At 41.8% G+C, this 17,385-nt stretch overlaps 2 protein-coding genes across 2 annotated transcripts in view; both read right to left on the bottom strand.

The window, feature by feature from the left end:
- The window catches only part of LOC136427378 (ornithine transcarbamylase, mitochondrial-like), a 63,973-nt gene extending 52,736 nt beyond the window's left edge, over positions 1 to 11,237 (bottom strand). Inside the window, exon 1 of the mRNA XM_066416207.1 lies at positions 11,115 to 11,237. Within this exon, the coding sequence (XP_066272304.1) occupies positions 11,115 to 11,230 (116 nt within the window). The 5' untranslated portion in view covers positions 11,231 to 11,237. The remainder of the gene's footprint in view (positions 1 to 11,114) is intronic.
- LOC136426407 (uncharacterized) lies at positions 2,760 to 4,979 on the bottom strand. Its single transcript, XM_066415072.1, has 5 exons — positions 4,625 to 4,979; positions 4,113 to 4,297; positions 3,796 to 4,002; positions 3,417 to 3,686; positions 2,760 to 3,316 (listed from the first exon to the last, which is right to left on the bottom strand). Exons 1-5 carry the CDS (start codon positions 4,941 to 4,943, stop codon positions 3,200 to 3,202), a joined length of 1,098 nt encoding a protein of 365 aa, XP_066271169.1. The 5' UTR covers positions 4,944 to 4,979; the 3' UTR covers positions 2,760 to 3,199.
- Positions 11,238 to 17,385: the final 6,148 nt, after the last annotated feature.

Raw genomic sequence — 17,385 nt, 5'->3', positions numbered from 1 at the left:
CTTTTCGTGACCTGTAGGCAGGTTTTAAGAACAGTCTTTGGTTTGTGTGGGAAGGTGATATGTGTAGGGTTTTTGATTGAGGACTTGGGTGACGGTTAGGAAATGGCCGGGTCAGTGAACACAGAGGCGTAACAAGTGCCTGGGGAGGCACGGTCTTGTGGTTCAAAGGTTTCTGGTGGGATCTGATGGTAGTCGACCTGTAGGGTTGTCTGGAACTTGTAAGATGTCAAATGGAAGGATCTGACGTGAGGTTTTGTGATGGGGGATTTCTAGCAGATATGGTGTATTGGAGTTTTGGATGTGATAAGTAGGAAAGTCATTTGTAGTGGGAAGATTGAAATGGAGGGTATGGTGGAATGATATTTCTGTATAAGTGTAGTTGCAACGGTGTATTTTCAATGTGTCGGGACGACAGGTGTTGGTTGGGGTAAGGTCTATTGTGGGGTTTTATGTTGGTCGTGCAGGTTGTTGTCTGCAGGAGAGGAAGTCATGTGTCACGGCACACATGTATGGATTGGTAATGAAGGTTATGGGTTATCGTGGCCTATGATCTGCGGTGTATGATCACACGGTGTTGGGTAACCTGTGTAATGCTTAGGTCACAATTGCGCCGGTGCCCGTCGGGGATGTAGCCCCGGCCGGGCTCTGACGTCTGGGGGGCACCGGGTGTCGTGGTCACAATCAAAAGTTTCCTTCACGCTGCCCTGCAGGGGTCCCGGGGGGCTCCGGCGGGAACTCGGTGGCATTTTAAAAATATTTTATCACCTTTATTGGTCGGTCACCGGCAGGTACCCGTCAGTTGCTCTGACGATGTCCTGTAGTGACCCTTGTCAGGTCCGACAGGGTACCGCGTGCTTATCACATCCCGGTGGGGCAGTTGTAGGGTCCCTGCCGAATGCCCCGCGAACAACGGTCAGGCATCAGGCAGGCTCCTGGTGGGCACTCGTCATATTTCGGGGGTATATAAACATGCGCTGCTCGGATCGTCTACATTCACTTAGTCCTTTCTCTGCGAGGACTGCACGTGTCGTGCATACAAGAATCATCTAAACAGAACATGCAGCGACTGCCTGCAGACAACTTGGGTCTTGCCCGTCTGAGGTTGAGGGTGGCGACAGCTCGTCACCGTCACAACCTTGTTCTCGCAGCATTAGCAGCTGAAGAAGAGAGGCAAGCTGAACAGCTGCGTCGCAGAAGAAGATGGTGGACTCGACCCTGGTTGTTGGAAAGACCGATATATGGCCAGTACGAGAGGCTGATGGGCGAGCTTAGGCGTGGTCACCGTCTTGACTTCAAGTCGTTTCTGAGAATCGAACCAGATCTGTTTGACGAGCTTCTCCAGCGTGTAGGCCCTTCTATTCAGAAGAGTACAAAGTAAGTTTTTGGTGACATATTCTTCGACTCTCTGTCAGTTCTCAGTTCATTAAAGAGCAAGCAACAATTTACCATGTCAATGCCAATTTGCAGCTGATATGTGTGATTTTCTGTTACAGTGCCAGGCAGCCACTGCCGATAGGTCTGAAGCTAGCCATCACACTCCGCTTCCTGGCGACCGGGAACTCCTATCGCTCCCTGGCCTTTGCCTTCAGGGTGGCGCACAATACTATTTCATTATTTGTTCCTGAAGTCTGCCGGGCGATCACAGCGGAGTACCGCCAAGAAGCATTCGACACCCCCTCTACCCCCGACCAGTGGCGCCAGGTGGCACAGGACTTTCAGACAAGGTGGAATTTTCCCCATGTTTGCGGAGCCATCGACGGTAAACATGTTGCCATCAAGAAACCCAGGAAGTCGGGAAGTCTGTATTATAACTACAAGGGCTTCTTCTCCTTGGTCATCCTGGCAGTTGTTGATTCTAACTACAAAATCCTGTGGGCAGATGTGGGCGCCCCTGGGTCCGATTCTGATTGTGGCATCTTTAATCGCTCAAATCTGCAGCTGTCATTGTCAGAAGGTATCATCGGTTTTCCTGACCCCGAGCCTATACCCAACGACGACGAAGACACGGGGTACTTCCTGATTGGGGACGACGCCTTCCCCCTGCGCACCTTCCTCTTGAAACCATACTCCAAGCGATATCTGGAAGTTGAGGAGCGCGTGTTCAACTACCGTCTCTCCCGGGCGAGGCGAGTGGTGGAGAATGCATTTGGAGTGCTAGCCTTGCGCTACAGATGTCTCCTCACCACCCTGGCTGTAGGAACGGAGACTGCGACAGACATAATCGAGGCCTGCCTCACACTGCACAACATATTCAGGATACGGAATCCTACCCTGCAGAACATAGGCATGGACGCTGAAGACGATCATTATCAGCTGGTGCCTGGTGCCTGGAGGACTGATGCAGTGATGCAGGAGGTGGAAGACGAGGGTCGGGGACCACGCGCCACAGCAGACGGAAAGAGGCTAAGGGCCTACTTCCGAGAGTACTTCAACTGTGATGCAGGAAGTGTGCCGTGGCAGCTCCGTGCTGTTAATTTTGAACAGTAAATGCTGTACGTATGCTACACTATGATATGAAGGAAGATATGCTTGTTTGCTTAATGTGATGTGTATTAAGATATGATGTATACTGTAGTCATCTTTTTTGGTATTGTCCATTTCATTTATCAATAATCACATGAGGATGATTAAGCTTCTGTTTCTTCTTCTGCTGTTGTTTATTTTCCTCCACTTTGTCATCAACTTTGATATGATGGAAATAAATTGAGCAAACAAACAATATACAGGAAATGTCTTTATTGGACTTTCTCTGAGCGCTTTTGCCCCCACCGGTTCTCGAGCTTCATGGCATTTTGGATACTGTCTACCATATGTTGCCACATCAACTCTGATACTCTCAAAGGAATGGGATACTGAATAGTATTGCTTCTTCTACCAACACATACATGTCTGCTGCACTGTATGCTCTTTTCGCTGAACGAAACATAGCCAAGTCGACAAGTACATTGTATAAACATGTATGTTCATGTACCGCAATTTGACGACTGAACTCAAGAGCGCAAAAGCCTTTTTGAGGTTACTAGTACAAACAAAACCGAAAGTGAAGGAAAGTAAAGAACAAAATCGGACGCAAACGTTACAAAGGAAATTTTTGAAACAGGTTTAAGCTCACACTCGAAGTCACCACGGAGCAATATACAGTGTGTAAAATTTCGCAAACAGTAACTATAACATTAATCGCTATCTGGCATTTGTTCCACTACTCTTCAGCAGACACTTCCTTCTCGCTCCCCTCTGGGCCGGCATTCTGTAAGGTGGTCGTCTCTGCCCTCAGTGTTGACATGGTGGTGGTGGGCGGGTTAGCCGATACAAGTGGCTGTAGCAGACAGAAAAGAAGCGACAGAAATTATGAAGTATTCGTTGCGATAACCATGATATATCATCATTCAGATTAGTCAATGTGGTGCTTTACGTACCGGCCTCAAATGCTGCTGTCCCGGAGCACCGTAGCCGTACGGTACAGCCATGTACTGCACAGGTTGTTGAGGAAACACCTGGTGCTGATGGACGGGCTGGAAGACAGGTGTCGGTGGCTGCTGCTCCTCCCCGGTGTATCGCATGGCCACAGCGAACGTCTCCTTTTGATAGGCTCTCCACTTCTCTCGGGGGATCTCCTTGTGAATACTAGAGAGCCACTGCGCCCAGGCGACCCGCTCACATTCGCCAACAGCACTGGTGCCTGCAGCCTAGAACAAGGAATATGTGGAGACCGTCGGTGTACATTCTTTAAGAATTACTATCTCCCAATGGCAAGAAAAGATGGAGTAATGAAAATAAGCAAACACAGTGCTTCACCTCTGCTAGAGTGGCTTGGGAGTGACGGAGTTCTTTCTGTGAGTCAGTCAGAAGGTCCACCAGGACCTGGGTCATCCCCTTCTTCTTTTTCTTAGGTGGTGACCCACTGTAGTCATGGCCCCTGTGGTCCGAACTGCCGGTCACTGCACTGGTTCCAGGAGTGGCTTCATCGTCAGCTTCGTCGGAACTGGACTGTGGCTGCGGAACCTAAAGCAGAGGGAATGGCAACAGCATTTTAAGGATATCATCCACTTCAAAGTGTAAATGGAATGGAGAAGAAATCGACAAATGATACTTGAGTCATTCCAGATTCATACCGATCCAAGTTCCCTTGAGGACGCCTTGCCACGGTAGTGTGCGTCCAGGAACTTGTAACGGCGTAGCTTAAAGTCTTGGAGAGGCGTCAGTTTTGTCTGACCCTGACCCGACTTCCCAGCCACCTTACGCTTCAGCTTGAAGTACTCTGTCCGCATTGTTTGGAACCGAGTCATGATCTGTTTAGCTGTTAATACGCACAAGGAAAGTCTTTCAATCAATCAATCAATCAATCAATCAATCAATGAATCAATCATAAATGGTTTATTATTCCACAGACATGGTAGCACTACTTGTAGGCTTATTATTACATCGTCATCATGCGTATCGTACATATCTTACGCAACTATTGCACTTATTATTTACTCAATGGTATTGGGTTTTAAAAGTACTGCTACATCTAAAATCCGCGTCTTTGAAATGCATTGCTTCATATTCAAAACACTGAAAATACTTCAAGACAGGACATTCAGAATTTGCATTTGAAGTTCAGTTTATTTAGTCATAAACTTACGCGTCAGTCCAATGGAAGAAGCCACGTCCTTTAACCAACCCTCCTTCTTGGCCTTGTTTTTGTAGTCTGGTGTGGTGAGATCGTAAAAAGCCGGGTGGCTTTCTACGAAAGACGCGATCTGTTCATCTTGTTCTTCCGTTATGGTAGACTTCGGTGTTGTCTGTTCTGGTCGTGTCGTCCTCCCTCCCTCTGCGTCGCTCTTGTCACTTTCAGCAGATTGTATGGCGTCTTCACGCTCCGTCTGCCTGGTCCTTGTCGATATGGGCAACGGTTGTTTCCCCTTGCCTTTCTCCCCCGTCTTCTTAGGGCCTTTTGGCATGATGAACAATTCACGTGAACTCACAACACACGTACTACAAAGTTCACGCCTTTGTCTACACCTGACCTGTGACGTGACACCTTTGACCTGGTCTTTCGAAGTACACATTTATTCTGGACATGTGGTCTGTGACGTAACAAATTTGTCCCGGCGGACTGCCGGCAACCGGAGGGGTACCTCGCGGTGTTGTCACGTTGAGGTCACGGCGTTATTTTGTCCGCGGGGCCCGGGTAGAATTTAAGTCAGAACTAAATTTGTGTCGGGTCCCCGCCGGGCCCAAAAATAGCCCGGTAGCTGCAGGGTGCCCGAAGGGGACACGTAGGGGTCACGCCCGAAAGTGCCAAAAACGGCCCGGGAACAACCCGGCAGGGCCCCTTTTTCCAATTGTGACCTAAGCATAAGGCATAAGGGGTGGGGGTTGTGCTGTTTTCAGGGGTTTTGAAGTATTTTTGAAGACGTTTGATCACAGTTGTGTTCTGATCGTTGGATACGGGTGTTATTGGTAGTGAATAGACTATTTCGAAGAGTAATATAGACGTGGGATCTGTACTAGTCTGAAGTTGATCAATGTTCTGTAAGGGTTTGCTGCCCTGTAATGGCATAGCCGCGGGTAGGGGTATGGGGGGAAGTGTTGTAAAAGCACACACATGTATAGAACAGAAATTCTCTCGCACAATGGTGGTAAAAAGGGTCTCACAAGTATTGGGAGTTTTGTCTCCCACACATAGAGAGTTTTTCTGGCTTTTCGACACAAGTGTTGAAAGCGGTTCTCAGACATGGAAAGGTTTTGTCTCCCACACAAGTGTGAAGATCGGGTCTAAGACGTAGGGAGATTTTCTGTTTACACATGGAGAGGTTTTTTATCTCACGTAAGTGTTAAAATCGGGTCGCAGACATGGACAGGTTTTATCTTTGACACATGGAGAGGTTTTTTTTGCTGAGAGGAGTGTTAAAGTAGGGTCTTAGACATAGAGATTTTTTTTCCCACATAACTGCTAAAATGGGGGCGTATACATATATGTGTTAAATATGGTCTCTCACAGAGAGTCTTGTCTGTGTCGTACAACTGTTAAAATCGTGTTTTATTCAGAGTTTATGTTAAAAGGAAAGCTTTTCATGGTTTAACCTTTCGGCATGTTATGGAAAAGCAATTTTGTGAGGAACACAGCATATGAAACCTATGACATGTTTAATCCAATAATTTTTGTAAAATTTAACATAATATAGAAGTTGTTTATTACGGAAGTACAACAAATCTTCTACATACACAATAGAAAATCGTCTCCGACCTACACTGGACAAAATGCCGTCCCACTTCCAGCCTTTTACAGTGACACATTTTCTACAGTACTTTGGCACTGGGGATGTCTGGGCGACCTCAGGTAACAACAATATGGGGCGAGCGGTTCTGGCGGTAGGCCAGGTTATGCACCACCTTGAATATGAAGTCTCTCCCAAAATTTTTAACAATTCAAAGAGGTAAGGGTCAGATACATTATAACAGAGATACACAGTCATTTCTATTTATTTCAGCTTTATTATATGATATGATGGAAAAGGGTAAAGGGAGAATAGGTGAATGTATCAAAGTGGAACTTGGTGGAATTTACATAAGAATATCAATGGTAACACTAACATCATAATAAAAGTCATTATGATATTAAGAACAATAATGGCAACAAATATTATGGCCAGGAAATTCTACAGCAGGATATCTGAATACGATCGTTACAGGCACAGTAGAACTTAAATTGACTACAGAATTTATGAAGACTTTCTGAATGATCTTCTTTTTGAAGACTACTTCAAGATATCCTAAATTGTCTTAGTTTTGGTATAAAACCTGGTGTTCTTAGTCCTATCGTTAGTCACTGACGAAAGACAATGGATACTGACTGAAACGTCTGACTGTTTCAAAATTTTATCCAGTTGGTGGAGTAATTATTTTTGGCGTATCTTATTATCTGGGTGTTTAACCTTCATCAACGTATAAACAGGCATACATCACAGCACTTCTGAACCACAGTTGTCATACGTCATTTTCATGTACACACCCATATGCTGTCTTACGTAGTCGTAGTCATATCCTTCTGCACATGTATTTGTTTTACCTAATTTTGCATGACTGTCGTACATTTTTTTTACTGAGTAAGAGCTGAAAAGGGGAAGACATACCATACTGCTCCTTGCACCAGATTTGTCGAATGAAAAAGCTGCGCTAGTCTGTACTTGTCTTAAGTATTGAACACCAAGTTGTAATGTTTGAATTTACGGATCTGTTAATCTGTGAAGAAATTATTTAGAACTAAAGATTATTGAGAAGAGTGCGAGGTCTATTGTATGTTTCTAGGTGTCAAACAGGTTGAAGTCGAAATCGAGGTCGAATGATGAAATGTCCATGTCAGCTATTGTGTCGTAGAAGTCTGTTGTTGGGTTGATGTCTGGGGAAAGAATAAAACGTGGTCATTATTATTGTGTCTGAGGTTGGTTTTTGAAAGATAATTAAGGAAGTTGTTGGTCGGTGTACATTGGCATAATTGATGGCAATTTTAACATAACCTTCTTTGATAAGCTCATACTTTGGACAACTTATGTTTTTTGGCTGAAGACGATCAACTGGTATGATTTATGATTGATGAGAAACACTCCTAAAGACGTCAGTCATAAAGGTTAAAATCATTTGGTGAAGGTATGAGGTCGAGGAACTCTAGTTCCTTCTGCGTAGACTGAAGCACTTCCACACTCCGAAGGATGACCTTTTATCGTGTACACTTCCTACATTCGACCTGTGACGACCAAAAATCGACATAAATAATACCATGTAGTGAGGTTATATCATAATGTATCATCACATATTGTCAGCTGCAGTTAGCTCAACCGGTTACGTCGTAGGACTCCGCCTAATGCATGAGATTAGGAAGATCCTGGATCAAGACCGCAAGTGGATTTTTTTCTTTTTAAATATCCATTTGATATATACAAGGCCTTTTCTTATGAACAGGACTTCATAGATTCCAAACCCAGCCGCCGAATTTTTCTGTTCATTATAATGGAAAATACACTCGCCACTAAACTACTATTCCCGATGTTAACAGAGGCTCTTGATGTTGTTTGCATAAAATGAGGATCAAAGACAGTATATAGGGATACTCCATCAAAAAAAGTGACCCTTTGTTACAGTAGCAAATGCTCCATTGTTCAGAATCGACTTCATTCAGAATCGACTTCATTCAGAAGCTTTCACAGACAAAGCTCGGCAAAAAAATACGGGAGTTTTCATGAATTTTAGCAAAATCATCCATGAAAATAAGGAAGAAATGTTGTAAATGTGGAGATCAGTATAATAGAGATGTGCTAGCTGTTAATTAGTTTGAATACTTGTTTGACATTTCGTAGTAATTTTAAATAGAATCTTGCCACAGGCATAGCTGTTATGAACTTCTATTTCACTTAATTGCCATTATAATTGCTGATAATTCAATGGTGCTTTTTCAAATTGTATGTTTTATTGCGTGTTGTGTACATAATTACTTTGATAGCTTCTATAATGAACTTATTGTACATTTTAAAATAAAGTACAATTTTTAAGTTAAGACCATCTTTTTTAAAAGCACTTAAGATAAGTGCCGTAACTTCAAAATTGCATGGCCCCCACAATCTACAGTATTTCTTCATTTCGGCGCCGAATAGAACCACAAAGCTTAATTCCACCTCTAATCTCCTTGAATAAACATATGTATATTTCATATTTCGAAACTTAGGGTTTCCACATTCACCACTTTTATTCTGAAAAGCTGATCGCACATTGCTTTGCAAATATGCACTTCTTAAACATTTAGAAATGTATTACTAGATCTAAATGATATTTGAAGCTGTGAACATTTTCTTAAATCAAATATTCAAATTACTATCAACTACATTGACCCATGGCAAAGAGATGTTCCTGTGCCCTGAAATACTCCAATTCACACTGTGCACGCATAGCAGGTTTGTCGCTGGCCATTTATTTTTGGCATGTTATGGCCCCGGTTTGTTTCGTGCACAACTTCATTTTGTTGAAGACTCTGGCACTGTGTGTGTGTGTGGGGGGGGGGGGCTAATTGTGGTCGCTGTGTTTACGTAAGTGATGCCAGACCAATTAAATATCTATTGCAAATGACTTTATCTTTACTTCTGCTGTTAAACTATACAGTATTGGAAGCTATGATTGTCTTTGAAAAAGACAATACACAATGCATTGAACCACTTATGATAAATACGTTGTCACATTAAGTCGACCCTAAATTGTCATATTTTTCCAAAAAAAGATGAGGAAATATTTTGCATACTTCACGAGCCATTCGCCTGTGGGACAGCTGTGTTCCACCGAAGGGGTTACAAGCGGTCATTGACAGCTTTCCCCAAACCTTCATGATCTGTTTTGCCTCGCTGCTTGTATCAGATAAAGACCACATAAGCTTCTTCTTTCTCACTTACTTTGACTGTTTAGTTGTTTACAATGTCAGCATACCTAGTACTTTTCTTTTTGTTGACATGTAACATACATAAACATGTGTAGCAAATAGGTACTGTGTACCGGTACAAAACTGGTATTTCTTGCTGAGCCGATCTCAAACCGGTACGGAAAAAATCAGTGGACCGGTTGTTGGACTGATCAGAAAATTCACAGTACCAGGCTAGCAGCAAGCGGTCACACAATTATGTTACCGGTCTAAGAAAATAACAAAAGACAGCATACTTAGCTAGCCGTGGTTACTCTCTTTCGAATACGTTAGCTGTAAATAATATCGAGAAACACTAAAAAGATGGGTCAACAGACGGCGAGGTGAGTATAGCTTGTTTTGAGACAACGTGCAAACCTAAAAGAATTATACCGCTCAAGACTTGACGTTAGTGATCCGTCACATGTATACACTTACACTGAAGTAAATCTACACACGAAACAAAAAATGGCACGCCAACAAACCACAGATGAGTTAACCGATATTTTTCCTTCAAAAGTTAAGTGTCTCGGACCGGAGTTTCTTTTACGATTTCGTATGTAGGCCGAGGGGCTACAATTCTGCCAAATGAAGTAGGACAGAAAATGTAATCATATCGGCGAAAAGCGCTTTTTTGCTGCTTTCCGATATAGTCCGCATTAAAAGCGCTGCATACTATTTGGGTCATCAGGCGAAAAAAACGCATCACCGTTGCCGCGGACTAAAACAAAAAAAGGCTTCGATGGCGAAACAACTTCACCACGCCCAAAAGTTTTACAACTCACGGGCTTATCAGGAGATACACAAAATCTATGCATAGCTAAAACGATCACAAAGCAATAGGCGACAGAAATCAGGGTGATGACCGCGCACTTACGGCAGATTACCGCGCAATAATCTGCCGGAAGTGCGTGGTCGTCACCCAAAAAGCAGCGTTTTAATTAATTTTCACCAAATTTACGTCATCGGAGATTGCGAAAAAGTTATCACATGACTTTTCTATCTTCTATTTTGTATTTTTCAGAGACAGCAATTACTAAGCTTTCTCGGCATTTACACCGTAACCCCAGGAAATTTATTTTTCAAGCAGGTTCGATCGTAAAAGAAAAAAGAAATGATAATTTTCGGGTCCAAAATATACATTTAACTATGGTTGTACCACAAAAAGGACAAATTTGCTCTGAATTTTGTGAGATAGAAGTTACCTTGGAATAAAAAGTTAAGTGTTTTGTTACATCTCCGTTTCCATTCTCCAAACTAGTTGCTTGTGCATTTGAAATTATTCCAGTATGCAATTTGAACATAAATTGTAGGACTCACAGAGACCTGTACTTGTGTATCGCTCTCTTTACATGCAGTACTGCTGCATTACTATAATCAGGTCTATGCAAGTGCCACAAAGGCATATTTTTGGCATTTTTTAGATGAATCATAGGGCCAATTCACACTTGTGCGTATTTTTAAGTTTGTATGAATTGCATATTGACATTTTTTTGTCTCAGATAAAATTTGCTGCAAAAAACACATATCGTTTGTGTGTGTGCTAAATAACTAGGCCTCAAAAAAGTTTTTCCTAAATTTTACCTAAGCCCCCAAAATCTAAATAGTAATACGAAGCTCAAACTGACTTACAAACCGAATATACGCACAAGTGTTAACTAGCCCATACTAAAGACAGGAGTTTTCTTACTTCATCTGCCTCTCCAAACCCTTCTCGCCAAGAACCCGGACCACTTGGTAGACGTTTTCTGCCATAATATTATGGACAAGTCTTTTCCCCGCAAGGGCGAATCGGAGCAGCGCCATGACTTACTGTGAGCTTGGCTTTGACAAAACTATAAGCTATGATAACTATTTACGCGCCGAAAGGGAGGAGCTATATATATATATATATATATATATATATATATATATATATATATATATATATATATATATATATATATATATTTATATATATAATATAGCAGCAGATGTTCGAAGCCTACAAAAAGATAGGAAATCTTGCTTGCCATATAAGGGCATGTGTCATGTGACGACACGTGTCATGTGAAAACAATTGAACTTGATACAAAAAATAGCTACGTGTCAATATCAAACGAGAAACCAGTGTAACATCTTATAATCTAGCTATGAGCGTGAGGCAGGATATTGCAGTTTTCTGTGAAGTATAATCATCAAAAAGTTGGGACATAATCATAGTTTTTGGAATAATGTCAGCAACTTAGCCTTTGCACAAGTAAAAGCAGTTCCAGTTGGACAATCGAACACACTTATCATCTACAATCATTACCTTAGCATAGGCTTTTCCTCGTAACAGTCGTGATGTATCTCTAGCTAGCGCTGATAATTATATTGCTCTATGTTTCTAGTCTCATGATCATTTTGTGATTGTGTTTGGACATCAATATTAGATAATTACGCAAACCAGCCGCAACGCCATGTTGATAGTTTTAACCACATATATTTCGGACAGGTGATTTATCTTTTTTCCATTCGATAGTATGGTTGGAAAAAGGGTCAGTTTGAAACAAATTCTCCTCGCATTTTGACCTTGTTGTGAATTCTAATCCAACAGGAAAGTTAATCCTCGAGAAAGTGCCAAGTCTCTTCTTTCTGTTGTCCCTGGGTAGCAGAGGTGTACCGGCTTCGCACTGATCGCCCAATCCTTGACCAAGTGGCATCAACGACTCCTGACTACCCGTACTGTTATGAGTCTCCGGATGCTGTTAGTTCAGGTCATGCATAGCGCACACCTCTGCCACATCGCCAAGATGTGTTCCTGGGGTGAAATTAGGGGTCAGCGTTCCCAGGCCAGCATCCCCAGACCCACCCCAGTATTTGTTCCCGCTACTACGACTAATACCAATCCTCAAAAGGACGGATCAAGACGGAAACGACCTACGCAAGGACACCGACTACGTAAATCGGACTTGAGCATACTGGAAGTAAAAATCAGAGGTCTACGATCAAACTTAGGCGAGTTATCTAACCTAGGCCACAGACTCCAGCCAATAGAAATTGTTATTGACACATATTTAGACCACACTGTTAAGGACGGAGCAGACTGTATCACTATTCCTGGGTATTCTCATTGCTGTCGCAGAGACCGACTTAACGCAACAGGTGTTCCAAATGTATGCATCTCACTCGTTTACCAACCCTTTTTACAACACATAAAACAACATCAAAACTGTACTTAGCTATTGCTAAGCTTTTTTTCAATTGTTCAATTCAATGTGAAACATGCATTCGTCGGTTAACAACACCGTTTTTCCAAGTCTTCAAACAGAGGTTTCGGTCGAGTAGGGTAGGTGTGTGCGGCATTTTTGACGTCTCTCTTCATTCAGAGAACGAGCCGTTAAAAATCCTGGACACTCCCACCCTACTCGACCGAAACCTCTGCTTGGAGAATACGTTTTTCCCACAAGCATAGAACTAGAACTGTATTTTTGGCGACGCCTCAGGGGCGAGCCAAATTTTTACTATATTGTGTGCAGATTGCAAGAATTCTAGGAATTGTACAGGAATGTGAAAGTCCATGGGACGATAACTCAAGAATGGCTGGATGTATTATCTTCATATTTTGTAGGTGGGTAGGTCTGTGGGAGACCTTGTAATGATTGGATTTTGGGCCCCCTAGCAACTTTCTATGATACTGCAGGGGAACTTTCACTTTTCAAATCTCGTCTTCTGAACATGCTATAGTCATGATTTTTAAGTGGTGGATAGCTCTTTGTTAGGAAAATATGTCCTGTAGATTTGGACCTCCTAGCGGTTTTTTTAAGAACTGCAGGAGCTGATTTTGACTCAAACTTTGAAAAGGAAATAACCCAAGAAGGGGATGACGGATCATCATAATTTTTGGTTTGTAGATAGCTTAAGTGATGATTTACATAATCATATGCCAATTATGAAAATCAATATCTGATTTGCATAATTAATGAGGACAGTTGACAAATCAGCTGTATTCTATTATAGGACTCTCAAACACATGACATATGTAACTGAGAAAGATATAAATATCGATAGATATCAATTATGCAAATTGATACCTAATTTGCATAATTAATGACAAAATACTATAAATCCATAGTGGTAAATGATGGGGATTTCATTTTTGCACCATTTGGAAGTGAATGTGGCCACTATTAGACACATATCTTGCATAGAGGGCCTCATTTACATAATTTATGAGGAAATGGGACGATATCTTTTTTTGTGAAAACAAGATTTTCATACATTGGACAACTTGTGTTATTTTGTTAGAGAAGGTGATCGACTGATATGACTTATGCGAGGTCCTTATTTGCATGTGGGCTAAAAACGAAAACGTTAACAGAGACCACCGTCGCCATGGCAACATATTTTTATGTTGCCAATCTTGTTCGTCTTTCTTCCCTCGTCAACCGTCAGATATCAACAGATACATTGCTCTAAGTTCGAGTGTGTCGTCATCTTTTTTTGTTTCATTAAAAAAACATACAATACTTTATTCGAAGTGTTTGAGCCAAAAACAAATAATGACTGAGATGGTCATACGCGTTACAAATTGTGTCCTCGTTTAAATCGTCCTGCCCCTCCCTCACCATACGAAACGGTTTAGAACCTGATGAGTAGCTTGCTGTAATGTTAGGTTTCATGACATTACAAATGCAGTACATGTCAGTCGGCCTATAATCTAATTGCTTCGGAATGCAATTAATAGTTTCTGCATTACCTTGCTGACTTTTATTGGACCAAAGGTAAAAATATCAAAAGTGGTTAAATTAAAGGCGTATAGAATTTATGTTTCCAGTATACAGATAAAGTGCAGGCCCTATATACTCGTACTGTCGTCTGCTTCCTTCCGGCTCAGCTGTTGGCCCAGCTGTTGTTTCCCGGTAGTTAACGGCCAATAATTTATCCTCTTATGGTGAAGAGTTCACATCATTGCCTCTTACAACAGCCGAAAACAGATGTCCTTGGAATAATGAATGCAGACCTTTGCCACGACCTAATTCTGCGTCGACTCAAATATCAGGCTTTCTTGACATTGTTATTTAGGCAATGTTACAAGAGCTGTAAAATATGCCAAGGTTACATTTGTGATTGTGTTATTTTTACAGGCTGTAGTCCTCTCACTGCTAGAAGACCACATTTGCACAACACCAAAGCCAGACAACTAGGCTGACCGTCTGGGGCAACAAAGCTGCAGGAGGGTTATAATACTGCGATGCAGACAACATAACAATACTGCGGTGTGATAGCAACAGCGACAGGATTGGTGACACGCGAGCACGATAGTATTACGATTAATACGGCCTTTGCATTACGAACTTAGTATCATTTGAGATCAATCAATCAATCAAACATTTCAAAATAAATCAACAGTTGTTCAATATAACCTCACTTGCATTTATCTATTTTCTGTACGTGGCAGTATCAAATTTAAGTTATAAAGAACTTGAGTCGTTCATGTCGTTCATGTCTGTTAAAAAGCAAAAGAATAATCGTCTCTTTGCCAGGGAATGAAATGAGTATGGATGGGATCGTTTTTTTTTGCATTGGTTACAATGCTAGACTTAAATCATTTCAGTAGTGAACTGTATTTTCAGGTTTAATAGATACGTATTCGCCCCAATATAACAATAGTTGATCATCTAACGGTACTTGGAGGCCGATACGGACTTCCAACGATCTTTGACTCGCTTATGCACTTCACGCGTCACATGTTCTGAGCAATTTGGTTCTTGGTCCTGTATGAGCTTGAGCATACTGGAAGTAAACATCAGAGGTCTACGATCAAACTTAGGCGAGTTATCTAACCTAGGCCACAGACTCCAGCCAATAGAAATTGTTATTGACACATATCTAGACCACACTGTTAAGGACGGAGCAGACTGTATCACTATTCCTGGGTATTCTCTTTGCTGTCGCAGAGACCGACTTAACGCAACAGATGTTCCAAATGTATGCATCTCACTCGTTTACCAACCTTTTTTAAAACACATAAAACACATCAAAACTGTACATCGCTATTATTAAGCTTTCTTTAAATTCTTCAATTCAATGTGAAGCATGCATTCGTCAGTTGACAACTCCGTTTTCCTAGTCTTCAAACAGAGGTTTCGGTCGAGTAGGGTAGGTGTGTCCGGCATTTTTAACGTCTCTCTTCCTTCAGAGAGAGAGAGCCGTTAAAATCCTGGACACTCCCACCCTACTCGACCGAAACCTCTGCTTGGAGAATACGTTTTCCCACAAGCATAGAACTAGAACTAAACTTTTCGTATTTCTTCCCTCGTAAACCGTCAGATATCAACAGATACATTGCTCTAAGTTCGAGTGTGTCGTCATCTTTTTTTTTGTTTCATTAAAAAGAACATAAGGCACTTTATTCTTGTTTGAGCCAAAAACAAATAATGACTGAGATGGTCATACGCGTTACAAATTGTGTCCTTGTTTAAATCGTCCTGCCCCTCCCTCACCATACGAAACGGTATAGAAACTGTTGAGTACTTTGCTGTAATGTTAGTCTTCATGACATTACAAATGCAGTATATGTTTATGTCAGTCGGCCTATAATCTAATTGCTTCGGAATGCAATTAATAGTTTCTGCATTACCCTGCTGACTTTTATTGGACCAAAGGTAAAAATATCAAAAATGGTTAAATTAAAGGCGTATAGAATTTATGTTTCCAGTATACAGATAAAGTGCAGGCCCTATATACTCGTACTGTCGTCTGCTTCCTTCCGGCTCAGCTGTTGGCCCAGCTGTTGTTTCCCGGTATTAACGGCCAATGATTTATCCTCTTATGGTGAAGAGTTCACATCATTGCCTCTTACAACAGCCGAAAACAGATGTCCTTGGAATAATGAATTGCAGACCTTTGCCACGACCTAATTCTGCGTCGACTCAAATATCAGGCTTTCTTGACATTGTTATTTAGGCAATGTTACAAGAGCTGCGAAATATGCCAAGGTTACATTTGTGATTGTGTTGTTTTTACAGGCTGCAGTCCTCTCACTGCTAGAAGACCACATCTGCACAACACCAAAGCCAGACTACTAGGCTGACCGTCTGGGGCAACAGAGCTGCAGGAGGGTTAGAATACTGCGATGCAGACAACATAACAATCCTGCGGTGTGATAGCAACAGCGACAGGATTGGTGACACGCGAGCACGACAGTATTACGATTAATACGGCCTTTGCATTACGAAATTAGTATCATTTGAGATCAATCAATCAATCATTTCAAAATAAATCAACAGTTGTTGAATATAACCTCACTTGCATTTATCTATTTTCTGTACGTGGCAGTATCAAATCTAAGTTATAAAGAACTTGAGTCGTTCATGTCGTTCATGTCTGTTAAAAAGCAAAAGAATAATCGTCTCTTTGCCAGGGAATGAAATGAGTATTGATGGGATCGTTTTTTTTTTTGCATTGGTTACAATGCTAGACTTACAATCATTTCAGTGGTGAACTGTATTTCCAGGTTTAATAGATACGTATTTGCCCCAATATAACAATAGTTGATCATCTAACGGTACTTGGAGGCCGATACGGACTTCCAACCATCTTTGACTCGCTTATGCACTTCACGCGTCACATGTTCTGAGCAATTTGGTTCTTGGTCCTGTATGAGCTTGAGCATACTGGAAGTAAACATCAGAGGTCTACGATCAAACTTAGGCGAGTTATCTAACCTAGGCCACAGACTCCAGCCAAAAGAAAGTGTTATTGACACATATCTAGACCACACTGTTAAGGACGGAGCAGACTGTATCACTATTCCTGGGTATTCTCTTTGCTGTCGCAGAGACCGACTTAACGCAACAGGTGTTCCAAATGTATGCATCTCACTCGTTTACCAACCTTTTTTAAAACACATAAAACACATCAAAACTTTACATCGCTATTATCAAGCTTTCTTTTAATTCTTCAATTCCATGTGAAGCATGCATTCGTCAGTTGAC

The sequence above is a fragment of the Branchiostoma lanceolatum genome, chromosome 2 (genome assembly GCF_035083965.1).
Source record: "Branchiostoma lanceolatum isolate klBraLanc5 chromosome 2, klBraLanc5.hap2, whole genome shotgun sequence".
Taxonomy (NCBI): domain Eukaryota; kingdom Metazoa; phylum Chordata; class Leptocardii; order Amphioxiformes; family Branchiostomatidae; genus Branchiostoma; species Branchiostoma lanceolatum.
This window is presented reverse-complemented; position numbering and strand designations above follow the sequence as displayed.